At 53.2% G+C, this 12,250-nt stretch overlaps 1 protein-coding gene across 3 annotated transcripts in view; it reads right to left on the bottom strand.

Moving 5' to 3' along the window:
• Nucleotides 1-581: 581 nt before the first annotated feature.
• Nucleotides 582-12,250, bottom strand: part of Ntrk1 (neurotrophic receptor tyrosine kinase 1) — a 16,350-nt gene continuing 4,681 nt past the window's right edge. Inside the window, exons 4-17 of one of the 3 annotated variants that reach the window (XM_055596616.1) lie at nucleotides 11,636-11,704; nucleotides 10,851-11,002; nucleotides 10,548-10,690; nucleotides 8,262-8,394; nucleotides 5,952-6,281; nucleotides 5,569-5,586; nucleotides 5,356-5,411; nucleotides 4,998-5,100; nucleotides 4,445-4,591; nucleotides 4,016-4,146; nucleotides 3,710-3,882; nucleotides 2,253-2,493; nucleotides 1,820-1,978; nucleotides 582-905 (exon numbers count right to left, since the gene is read on the bottom strand). In XM_055596616.1, the coding sequence (XP_055452591.1) occupies nucleotides 720-905; nucleotides 1,820-1,978; nucleotides 2,253-2,493; nucleotides 3,710-3,882; nucleotides 4,016-4,146; nucleotides 4,445-4,591; nucleotides 4,998-5,100; nucleotides 5,356-5,411; nucleotides 5,569-5,586; nucleotides 5,952-6,281; nucleotides 8,262-8,394; nucleotides 10,548-10,690; nucleotides 10,851-11,002; nucleotides 11,636-11,704 (2,041 nt within the window). In that variant the 3' untranslated portion in view covers nucleotides 582-719. The remainder of the gene's footprint in view (nucleotides 906-1,819; nucleotides 1,979-2,252; nucleotides 2,494-3,709; nucleotides 3,883-4,015; nucleotides 4,147-4,444; nucleotides 4,592-4,997; nucleotides 5,101-5,355; nucleotides 5,412-5,568; nucleotides 5,587-5,951; nucleotides 6,282-8,261; nucleotides 8,395-10,547; nucleotides 10,691-10,850; nucleotides 11,003-11,635; nucleotides 11,705-12,250) is intronic. The other 2 variants (XM_055596618.1, XM_055596617.1) reach the window with 2 other exon arrangements.

Genomic DNA, 12,250 nt, shown 5'->3' on the forward strand with positions numbered 1-12,250 from the left:
TGAACCCAGGCTCTCATACATACCAGGCAAGGGGTCCACCACTGAGCTTTTTCCCAGCTCTTTTTTAACTTGTTTTGAGACAGTGTTTCCCTAAGTTGCCCAGAATGCCTTTGAACTGACTCCAAAGCCCAGGCAGACCCTTGAATGTGAAATTCTCCTGCTGCACTTGGCCTCCGGAGTGGCTCAGGTTAAAGGTGTGTATCACCAGGCTTTCTCCCTTCAATCTTAGCTTCTGTGTAGTCACAGGGGTGCACCCCCCCATTTCCCCGCCCAAGACACGCAGAGTTTTTCTCTGTCTTGTTCATTTGTTCTAACTTGTGATTGCTTTGTCTAACCCCACCCCCAGGGGCTGCTGCCCCGGGGCTCTCCTCCCCTTCCCCAGCATCAGCCTTTGTGAAAACCTAACAGACAGTGAGAGTGTGGACAGGCTGTCACCACCAGGTGAGGGGTGAAGATGAAGTGGGAAGCAGCTGCAAAGAGCATAGAGGGACCAGAATGGGAACTGACTCCAGAGATACACAGAGCACAGCCTCTACTGAGTCCCAGAGCCCTTCTCCCCAAGAATGGGCAAGAGACAGAGCCAGGGATAATAGATATAATTGCTATTATGATGGATGCTGGCCAGGAAGCAAGGCCACCCTCCACATGCTGAGGGTGAGAGTGTGGTAGCTGCTGGGCCTGACGGACCCCCGGGTGGCCTGACACCCCGGTCTTGGCTCCTAGCCCAGAACATCCAGGTAACTGGGCGGCGCCTGAGCCAGGGCCTGCAGACGCGCGTGCACGTCCTTCATGCTGCAGCGCTGCTGCGGTTCGCGCTGCCAGCAGCCACGCATGATGGCGTAGACATCAGGTGGGCAGGCGCGCGGCCGCTCCAGCTCCCGGCCTTGCGTGATGCACTCGATCGCCTGTATGGAAAGGAGAGCGAACTGAGGGTTTCAGGGCACGAAGGTTAGAGGCTCTGCCTCAGTTCCTGGGTGACTGAACTGTACAGAACCCCGCAAACTCTGAGGCTCCTTCCTGCTCCGACTCTGGAAAGTAGGAACAGAATGAGTAACGCCTGACTGTAGGATTGCCTCCAGAAGGCTAACATCACACCTAATGATGGCCTGCCAGGTTGGGTGAAGAGAGGGCGGCACGATATTGCTAAGCCCATCACCCTCGGCCTATACCTCCCAGGTGCAGAATAAAAACGAGCAGTGTGGGACAGCTATAGCCCTTGGGCCTTGGGAGGCAGGGAAAGGGTTCGGTTTAAAGCAGAGGCAACCCTTGTTTCTCCCCTTGGTGGACCCCACTCTGTGGGGATATAGCTGAAAAGAAACTGTGGCAATAGTTAGTCTCTAGGAAGGGCTGCTGGGCGGCTCCAGGCTCTAACAAAGAGAGATAGTGACAGGGAGATGGTTGGAGAAGGCGCCTGGAGCCTCTTTCCCCTTCTCCCCACCCCATTAGAGGACTTGGATTATGGGCAGCGCTAATTCCATTCCTTCTCTCAGTGCTTGAGAAAATTAAAATCTATAACCCTCTCCCCCACCCCATCAGCCTCGGGGGAACAGACTGCATTAGAAGGAGAAATGGAAACTGACAGCTGTGAGCCAAGGAGGAGGCTTGGGGGAGCTGCTGGCGAAACAAAACACCTGGGGTCTGCTCTAACTGTGGCCAGCCAGGAGGGCAGCAGAGGGCAGGGCTGTCCTTTTCCACCTAACCTCCAGCCTTCCCACTGTTCTGTCAGGCCCTCTCTCCCATCCTCTCTCCTCTGCCCTATAAATGCCCACTGTGACCTCTAAGACACAGTCATGGCCTCAGGACGCCTGGCAGGGCTGACCTCGGTGTTGGACAGCTGGTACCAGGGTTGCTTTCCATAGGTGAAGATCTCCCAGAGCACCACCCCGAAGCTCCACACGTCGCTCTCGGTGCTGAACTTTCGGTAGAGGATGCTCTCAGGTGGCATCCAGCGGATGGGCAGCATGGTCCGACCTCCCACCTGCAGAGATGCCCTGCGTCACCCCCACCAGGGGCAACCACAAAGCCATCCCCACCACATTAAATAGAGAGAAGGCATGCCAGGGCTGGGGCTGAGGGACTAGTAGAGAAGAGAGGTTCCCACCCAGGGCTGAGGTGCTGGAAGGAATGGGAGCCCAGAGCCCAGAGCCCACACTGCTGGAGGAAGGGGAGGGCGAGCTGGGCAGTGCAGGGTCTTACAAACTCCAGCCAGGGGGTGCAGTGTGGCTGCCGGGGGAGGATGTAGGGAAACTTACGCGGTAATAGTCTGTGCTGTAGATGTCCCTGCTCATGCCAAAGTCTCCAATCTTGACCACTAGTCCCTGACCCACCAGACAGTTGCGCGTAGCCAGGTCCCGGTGCACAAAGTGCAGGCTGGCCAGGTACACCATACCTGCAGCTACCTGGCTAGCCACAGCCAGAAGCTGCCCAAGGCCCAGAAGACCGGGAGCCACATCCTCACCACCAGCCAGCAGCTTTGCATCAGGTCCATGGGACCTGAGAAAGACAAGGAGAGGGTGAAGCTGGGACAGAGGGGGAGAGAGGAGCTGGGAGGAGGAGCCCCAGGAGCTACGGAATGAAAGCCTAAGATTGGGTGATAAAGGAAGGGACTGGGGACAAAATGGAGGGAGGAAAGGAGGCATCTGTCTGGGGAGTTCGGTAAGGGAGAAAGCAGGGTTGTCTTTCTCCACAGCCAACCCCACACCCTCCATAGTCCTTGGAGGGCTCAGCCCCAGCCTCCAGCTGCCCCTAGACTCCATCACGGCCACATCGCTTAGTGCAGCCTTTGCTAAGATGAACTGTTTTTGCTCCCTATCCACTCTGCCCACAAAGGGAGCCTTTCCAGCTCCAGGCCAGCAACTTGATTCCTCTTTGAATCTCCTGGACCTTTCCCCCCCACTTCTGCCCTTAGTGTCCAGCTATGCCTCATACGGTTTTCCCTTGCAAAGGCTTCCAGGGTGCACCACAGCCTGCAACTCCAGGCCATCCTGAAGACTCAGTGCCACGCCCCAAATACTCCCCCTTCCCAGCCTTTTTTCCAGCTGGTTGCTTTGCTAGCAGTGCCTTTTCCAACTTGCTAAGTGTTTGTTGAACACCTCTGAGACCAGTGCCTGGGAGTAGAGAGTGGTATATGAATAAGCACACACAGTGGGGGGTGAAGATAGAGAAGGCTTCCTGGAAGAAGTGGCATTTAAACTGAGACTCCAGTCCAGAGCAGAAAAGTAAGCCAGGGAATGGAGGCCATGTAGCTGGGAGGGAGGCCCTATGTGTTGTCCGAGGAAACTGGAAACACAAAGGCCCAAGCCTCCTGCCCAAAGCCTTCCAGGCTTGCCTCAGAGTCTCTCCTTCTCCCCTGGAGCTTCAAGGAGCATCAGCTGCTCCTCACACAGCCTGGGCCCTCTCTGATGATATCTCTCTAGCTAGGCCTGAACTCTGTCCACAAACAAGAAAATAGCTCCCATGGCCATCCCTTGACTGGTTTCTCTGCTAGTCCATCTCCATGCACCTTAGGGCTGGCTCGCCTAACCTATTCGGAGCCACCCTGTGCCCCTAAGTCCCAGGGCACACTCCTATCCAGGGCCTCTTGTAGCTGAATCCTATAGACCGCACGTGTGAACCTTCACTCCCGAGAGCTGCTGGAAAGCCAGATCAGATCACCTGGCTGACAAGCGAGGAATAGAGCAGGGACTGGGCCGGGGCCGGGTTCTCGTACCGGAGGAAGCGGTTCAGGTCCCCATGGCGCATGTACTCAAAGACCATGAGCAGTGGGCCGTCCTCAGTGCACACTCCAAAGAAGCGCACAATGTGCTCGTGCTGCAGCATGGTGAGCAGCTCCGCCTCGCGCTCGAAGTCCTGCCGGGCACTCTCAGATGCCTCCTTCAGTGCCTGGGGTGGGGGTGGGCACAGAACTGGAGGGGACCCCCATCTCATCTCGTCCTGTTCCAGTCAAATGTTCCCATCCTGACAGGGTGGTGCTGAGGGCCACAGGCCAGCACTCCCTACCAGGACGAAGTCTCACCTTGACAGCTACTAGCATCTTGTCCTGATCATTCAGAAGGTTGTAGCACTCGGCAAGGAAGACCTTTCCAAAGGCGCCCTCCCCTAGCTCCCACTTGAGGACGATGTCCCGGCGCTTGATGTGATGGACACCTGGGAGGGACTTGAACAGTCAGAGGCAGCTCTGGCTTTGGCAGGATGGGGCAGTGGTAATGGCAGTGTAAACACAGGAAGTGGGACGTGGGTGGGTGTGAGCATCTTCCCAAAGATATGGCCCTTGGACAGAGCTGCAGACAGGCTAGACTTTGAGATATGGTGGGGCAAGGCCTGAGTCAGCACAATACTGGCCCAGGGGTATACAAACACACACACACACACACACACACACACACACACACACGCTCACACACACACACACACGCTCACACTCTACTGCAACACAGTTCCTCACAGGTATCACTGAAGTACTGTGGGTTCTCCATGATGTGGCCCTGGAGTCCAGAACCTTTGCCCTCGGTAGGGGAAAGAGAGCTGCCACCCAATGTCATGAAATGTAAGGACATGGCCAGTCCATCCTCTGGAGCCAGAACAGCAGGGCCTGGGGAAGAGACACACCCACATGGAGCCCCACAGCCATCTCCAGCCTTGCTTGAATAGTGTCAGGCTCCCCACTGCTAACTTTCAGAAAGGGCAGAGCAGTGCCAGAGCAAGACAGTAGGCAGTGGAGGGAAGCACCAAGGCCGCTCTTGATCTGGCTCCTGGCATCAAAGCCTCCCCTGCTCCTGACAGAGCCAAGCCCTCCAGACCCACTCGGTGTTTGACAACTCAGTCACCAACTAAGAGCTGCTACCTCTAAAATGATCCTGCCCCAGCCCAGCTACACATGAGCCCCAGAGACAACCCCCAACTGTATGCCAAACACAGGGCAGAGGTGGGAAGAGTCAGCAGAAAATCAAGATAGTAGGATAGATAGACAGATAGATAGACCTCTGCTGCCAACTCACGGTTGATCCCAAATTTGCTTCTCTGTCCACATTTGTTGAGCACAAGGAGCAGGGCAGAAAGGAAGAGGGCAGCAGAGATGGCTAGGCCCACAGCCACAGAGACCTAGAAGTAGGGTCAGGCCCACAGGCTTCTGTACTCTGAGCTTTGCATAGCTCCATCCTACAGAGAAATCCAGATACCAGGCCCCTAGCCCTGTGCCCAGCTGCCCTAGTGACCACAGCTAACTAGGAAAGCGGTTAGCCAAGCTCAGGTCACAACAGATTGATTAGCTTTCTCAAGCTCCAAACGACAGGCAAAGGAGCCACATCTGGCCACCCCATCCTATGTCCCTCATCAGCCTCCACACCACACACTCACCCCAAATGGTGTTTCATCTTTCTTCTCCACTGGGTCTCTTGATGTGCTGTTAGTGTCTGCAGGGACACAAGGCACAAAGGGTGGGCCTTGGCACATACTGCCATGTCCCTTGCAGCTGTTCCCCACCCTGGCCACAGCTCAGGGTCCCAGCTAGCTCTCCCCTCTGCGTCAGGTCTGAGGCAACACAGCTGCCCTCTGGCCCAGGCAACTCACCCACTGGCGAGAAGGAGACTGCGGCAGGAAGGAGGAGAGAAAGCAGTCAGAGGGGGAACCACTGAGGCCCTGCCCTCCATGATGTTCCTCTATGGGGTGGGATAGGCTGCTGAGCCTCAAGAGAGCTGTGGCTGCCCAGAGGGCACAGCCCTCTCCTTAGCCTGCATAGATGTAACAGCTCAGGGCCTCAGCAGACCTGGCTTGGGACAGGGGTAAGGAGGACAGCATAGAGCCAGTCACCAGCTCTTTGGTACAGAACAAAGCATTTCAGCTCTGGGAACCAGGGTCACAGCAGGCAGAGACCAGACCTCCCTGGATTGCTGGGTCCCCACCCAGGTGCTCCCCAGGAGCAAGCAGGTCAAGGTTCAGGGCAGTTCTCACACCAGGGATAGGGTCCTCAGGGTTGAACTCAAAAGGGTTGTCCATAAAGGCAGCCATGATGGAGTCAGCAGCCTGGCCGTAGGGGTTGGAAGCCAGCAGTGTGTAGTTGCCATTGTTGACATGAGTGGGCTGGTTGAGGCGAAGGCAGCCGTGCCGCACGGTCTCATTGGTCAGTGCCGACTCCAAGAACTGAGTGAAGATGAAGCTGGTCTCGTTGAGCACAGAGCCATTAAAGAGCCAGCGCAGAGAAGGTGCAGGATGCCCATCCACGGAGAAGGGAATGCACCAGTGGTGCTGCTCCACGGCAATGGCCACGTGCACACTGGGCGGGACTATGGGAAGAAAGCACGTGACAGGAAGTGGGCAACTGACTGGATGTAATCCAGGGAAGGGACAAATCAGGGGTAACAAACCAGAGAAAACAAAGCAGCAGACCCTAAGAAGTTCTCAAGGAGACACATTTCTTAGCACATGATACTGAATATGGCAGCAAATGGACAAAATCAGAGTCTTAGGAGACACAGACGAAGCCCGGTACAGGTCTGGTGGTACTGGCCTTCCATCCAGGCTACTTGGGAGGTCTTGGGTGCCAGCACAGCACAGAAAAAACAGAAACAAAACAAAACAAGAGATACGGTTTTGAGACAGTCACAACCCTGAAAAATCGAAAGCCCCTCAATAATAGAAAGAAAAGTGTGTAATATATGTGTATAAACACACACAGTTTATATGGGAATTGTGGCTAGCATTCATACCATGAGATATATAGTACATGAAGGGATTATAGTTACTTTTGTTGCCACAGACGAATTTCACAAATATAAAGTCTGAACAAAGGGAAATAGATGATGAAAATAATAGAGTAAGTTTTCATCTAAATAATGTGTGAAAACAAACAAAAAATTCTATGGATAGGGAAGAAGACATGTAGAAAGGTATTTTGTAAGATTTATTTTTATTTTATAAAAATATGAGTGTTTTGCCTGCATGTATGTATGTGTACCACATTAGTGCCGGGTGACTTTGGAAGCCAGAAGAGGACATCAGATTCCCTGAAACTGGAGTTACAGATGGTTGTGAATTGCCATGTGGGTGCTGGGAACCCAATCTGGGCCCTCTGCAAGAGCAATCAGTGCTTTTAAACAACAGAAAATGCTCATAATTGCTCAATTTCCAGCCCTTGTGGAAAATGATTTTAGCAAGGAAATGTTTAAGATAAAAATTAGGATGGAAAAATGAAATTGGGACTGAGTGAGGTGTGTCCTAAAGTCCTGGTAAGTGTAGTTCTTTTGTTTGTTTGTTTATTTTGCTTGACTGTTTGATTTTGTTTTTTGAGAGAGGGTTTCTCTATGTAACAGTCCTGGCTGTTCTGGAACTCACTCTGTAGACCAGGCTGGCCTTGAACTCACAGAGATACACTTGCCTATGCTTCCCAAGTGCTGGGATTAAAGGCATGCACCACCACGCCTGGCTCTGGCAAGGGTCATACTTGCTTAAAGTACGTAGGTTATCCAGGTGTGGTAGTTTTGTAACCCAGCATCTTGGAGGCTAAGACAAGAGGCTCAACAGTTCCAGCATTGCCTGGGTTTCATTGCAAGACTCCATCTCTAAATAAATAAGTAAATGAGTAATGTGTATGCTTGATGTACATTGCTATGCATATTTCACAATAAAAGAGACGTGGTAGTGGAACACAGATTAAAGATAATTTGCTGGCAAAGCCAGAGCAATTATAGCAACAAGCATAAAGAAGAAATCATGAGAGGAATTCCCCTCTCTTCTAATTAGAATGCTTATGTACCCCCTCGATCAAACCTAACCTTGCCTAAGAACACGATGCAGAACTGACGTAAGCCTCCTTCACTAGAATTCCGGCCCTGACCTCATTCTATCCACAAAGTTCAGTTTGCACAAATGTCAGTCCAAGCTGGAAGAAGTTCAGTCCTGGGCTAGTGGAGACTCTGCCAGCTATAAAGTGGTTGTCCCAAACCTAGACTAAAATCCTAAGTGAAATAAATAAGATGGTAGGACAAAGGCCTTAAAGAAGAACAGGCTATGAATCCCGCCTGCAGCTGGTGCTGAGGGCCTCAGGTAGCAAGCTTGGGCAGTCGGCCAGAAAGAAATCCATCCCTCACCCTCCGGCCTTGAGGAGCCTCTAGGACTTCCCAAGCAGGATCAGGTTTTCATGGGAATCTGAAAACAGCTGGGAGGGAGCAGCTGTAGAGACACCCACTTGCCCTCCCATCTACCCGCCCCCCTTTCCAGAGAAGAGATGGGTGGGGGTGGGTGCAGGGGCTGTCTTGGGGGCTTACAGGAGACGCTGACTTGGAGAGAGACCTCAGCCCGGCCCACGTCATTCTCTGCCCAGCATGTCACATTCTTCTTGTTGAGGTCTTTGGTGACATTGAGCAGGGTTAGCCCCAGGGACGGCAGATCGACAGATTTCTGGACCAGAGAAGATAGAGTTATCAGAAGGGCTTCAGCAGGCATAAGCAGGAGGCAGGGGGATAGAGCCCTGTAGCCCCATATGGAAAGAGGGAGGGCTGGGGAAGCAAGAAGAAGGGGGAGCAGATCAGCTCTGTGATGGAGAATGGCCTCCTTTGCAGTTTGTAGAGTAGCTCCTGGGTCAGAGACATCTATAGCACAGCCAACAGCCTCAAAATAGGTAGCTAGCACTCTAAAACATTAGTGGCAACCAAGAGCCAGATGGCAGCCATGGCGCTTCAGCCACCAAATTCACAGATAGGTCATCAGAGAGCCAAGCAGAACCTGGCCAACTCATTCCTGGCTCATAAAGTTCTTGCAACCCAGTCCTAGTCCAAGGAAGGCCAGAAACAAAGAGAACGTTAACAGGTTGAAGCTGGAAGCAGCTTCAGCAGCAGCAGCAGCAGCAGCACATCATCCTTCAGCAGAGGAAAAGGATGTCTGTGAATGACGTCAGAGAGATGACCAATTCTGAACTCCATCCCAAAATTAAAGCCGGCTCAGATTATCTTCCTAAAAACCATGGCTGCGCTACATGCAAACTGAACTTTCAAGAATTCTCAATCTTGACAAGTTCAGCAATTGCTTATAAGTTGAAGAAGCAGGAAGAATTTTCCAGTTTCCTGCCCCTGACTGTACCCCAGACTCTACATCTCACCATGTAGTCCTAGCTGGTCTGGAACTTGCTCTGTAGACCCAGCTATCCTTGGATTCAGAGATCTGCCTGCCTCTGCCTCCCAAGTGCTGGGATTAAGGGTGTGCGCCACCACCGCCCAGACACTTCAGAGGTCTTGTTCATTATTTTACTGGGCTCTAGCAGCGGGCTCTGCCTACCCAGGAATTAGAAAGTTGACCTACAGGAGAAGGTTTAGTTTGGAGACCCTCACTTTAAAAGGAGAGTCAAAGCCAATTGCTGGAGACCCCTGGGGCACAGAGAGCCTGATAACATGGAAAACTGTTGCTGCTGGAGGCTCCTCCCACTCAGAGAGCAAGGTTACAACAGTAATGAAGAGGGGATGAGCCAAGGAGAGTCCACATCTGCGTGTGGAGACATCTTCAGTCAACTTCGGAAAGCCCCAGTTTCTGCTACCTCTTTTGGGAATGGACGTGTTACTAACACCTGTTTCCTGAAAACTTCCACAGAAAAGTCACGCCCTAACTGGGGTGTGTTTTGGTGAGAGGACAGCCAGTGGGCTCCACAGAGAAACACTGTCTGAGGGTGGGGAACTCTACAGTCAACTGTAGCTAGTGTCAGTTGCCTGAGAACAGACACAGGCCTGGGGAGACACGCAGGTAAGAGAGACCAAGGCCAAACAATGCCTAGAGGATGGCAGAGACCATGGCTGCCTCGGCTTACAGATAAGAAAACCAAAAATAGGGATTTTTTTTTTTTTCCCTGAAAGTTATTCCAAGAAGAAATTAGTGAGGGTTGAAGGGAAGGCTCGATGGGTAAAGCCCTGGCCATGCAAATGTGAGGGCCTGAGTCTGGGTTCCTGGAAGCCCCATAACACTGGGCTCAGTGTCCTGTGATGCCAGTCATCTCACAAGAGGGACGGGAGACAGACAGCAGGCTCTGGAGTTTCTCGGACAAACAGTGAACAGGACAGTGGAAGGATATGCAAGGTGAGGACGGACATCTGAGCTTGTCCTCCAGCCTTCACGTGTGTGCCGATGCACATTTGTGCACAGTCTCTAAAATAAGTGGTGATGGCTGGAACCAGCTGCCCTTCACTGATATAACATACAAGACACTACTGCCTCCCGAGGGCCCAGGGAGACCTAGACGCCCTGGTGAATGGCTCTGGAAGTGGAACACAGATCCTGCCCTGACCTCAGGCCTCAGTCTCCCAAGCTAGAGAAAGAACACACGGGAGGAATGGCTTGCTGAGTCCCTCCTGGGCCTCACATGTGAGCTCTTGCAGCCAGCTTGTGTTAAAAAGGCCAAGGCTAGGGGCGGCGCTAGGGTTAGGGTGCCCTAAGGACTTCCTGTTTCCCAACTGTCACTTCTGTCCTGAGTCTGAGCCTTCTCTGTCTTTCTCTGTGAGCACCTCATTTCTTTCACTGTCTCTTATAGTCTGGTCTTTGAATCCTTTGAGGGGCTGCAAGGCTCTCACCTTCACTGTGGCTGTTCCTTCCAGCTCTGTGAGGATCCAACCAGCCTGCTGCAGGGCCTGCCCCTCCACCTGGCACTGCAGAAACACGTCATCCCCCACTTTCACAAGGTCATTGGGCATCTCAATCTTCACTGTGGGTACACCTGCCACCCAGGGTATGAAGGGGCATTAGAGCCTAAGAGTGGACTGGCGAGCCCCACCCACCCTTCACCAAATCCACACAGTATGGCCTCCAGGGTCCATAGCTCCTACCAATGCTATCCCAGGACCCTCCAGGCTTCCCCACCTTACAACGGCACCTACCACAACTGGCGTTGTCTCCGAGTGGGAGGAACTGGTCCCCAGGCCCAGAGCCTTGAAGCTTCTGTGCGTGCATATCACACAGCCCCTCCTGCTCCCAGTGCTGGAGCCAGTACAGGGCACAGGAGCAGTTCAGTGGGTTCCCTGCCAGGCTCCTGTTGGGTAGGGGATGCTGAGAGTCAGGGGGAGGGAGTGCAACAGGTCTGAGGAGCCAGGAGGCAGTGCTCTGGAGATGTTTGGCCACGGGGGTCTAAGCAGAAGGGGTGAGGTTTGGCCAGGTCCATAACCACCACAGTAACAAGACTTACGTTACTAAAAGAAGTAAGGGCATATTGTTGCCAGCTGAGGGCTGCATGGAATTTCTTTCGCCCAGCTCTCGGGTAAGAAGGCAAGCACGGCACACAGAGGCTGTCTTGCCATGACGTCTGTGGGCACCCACTGCACACCTGGTCTACTGTGTGCGTCTGCCTTCTAGTGCGTGCACAGCGGGAACGGGACTACTGTCGTCAAGCACCAAGAGGGCCTGTGGCCTGTTGAACAGAGCCCTGAACCTCTGGACACACACAAGCTATACAGCCACTCTGGCTTCCCAGCCCTGCAGTCTCTGCTTTGGTGGAGGAGAGTGGATGACAGGCATTCACTCAATCCTAGGTACAAGCTCACAGACACAACACAGTTTCCAGAGATGCCCGACCTCCCACCTCTCCCCTGCTCCACAGAGGCACAAACACACACAGCCGCGCATCACACACACTGCCCCCTTGCCCTGCCCCTGCCCACACACTCACAGGTCCTGTAGAGAGAGGCCCTGCACAGTTTTCCAGGAGAGAGACTCCAAAGCATTGGAGGACAGATTCCTGTGGGAGGACAGATGCCCTGAGCCAGTGACCTTACTCTGACCCGATCTGAGGCAGAAGCCTGAAGGAGACTGCTGCCCACTCCCCAGCCCAGACAATTAGAACAGGCTCAAAGTAGTGTGCTCTACCTGCAGGTATGTGGGAACATGGGAGTAGGGTGGGCAGGTAAGTCTTCCTGAGTACAGTCTTCTGCTTGGGACAACAAGGGTTAATCCCACTTAACCCCCTCCCTGACCCCAGGGACTGGGATCCGAGGGAACAGCCGGTCACCCTCCCCCACACAGCCCCAGATGGTGAAGTGCTGAGGCCACAGCTGGGATAAGAGGCTCCATCTGTGCTCCCCACCAAGGAGGAAAGGAGAACCTAGGTCCTCACAACCCTCCCTCACCTAACCTCAAGGCAGAGATGTCAAAGTACTTCCTCCAGCCCCTGCCCCTTCCTTCCTGTTCCTCCATAAGCACTTCAAGCAGGAAGAGACAAGGGCATAGCTCCCCAGGTTGAAAGAAAGAAAGAAAGAAAGAAAGAAAGAAAGAAAGAAAGAAAGAA

Source organism: Psammomys obesus, unplaced genomic scaffold (assembly GCF_907164565.1).
Source record: "Psammomys obesus unplaced genomic scaffold, mPsaObe1.curated_primary_1811, whole genome shotgun sequence".
NCBI lineage: Eukaryota > Metazoa > Chordata > Mammalia > Rodentia > Muridae > Psammomys > Psammomys obesus.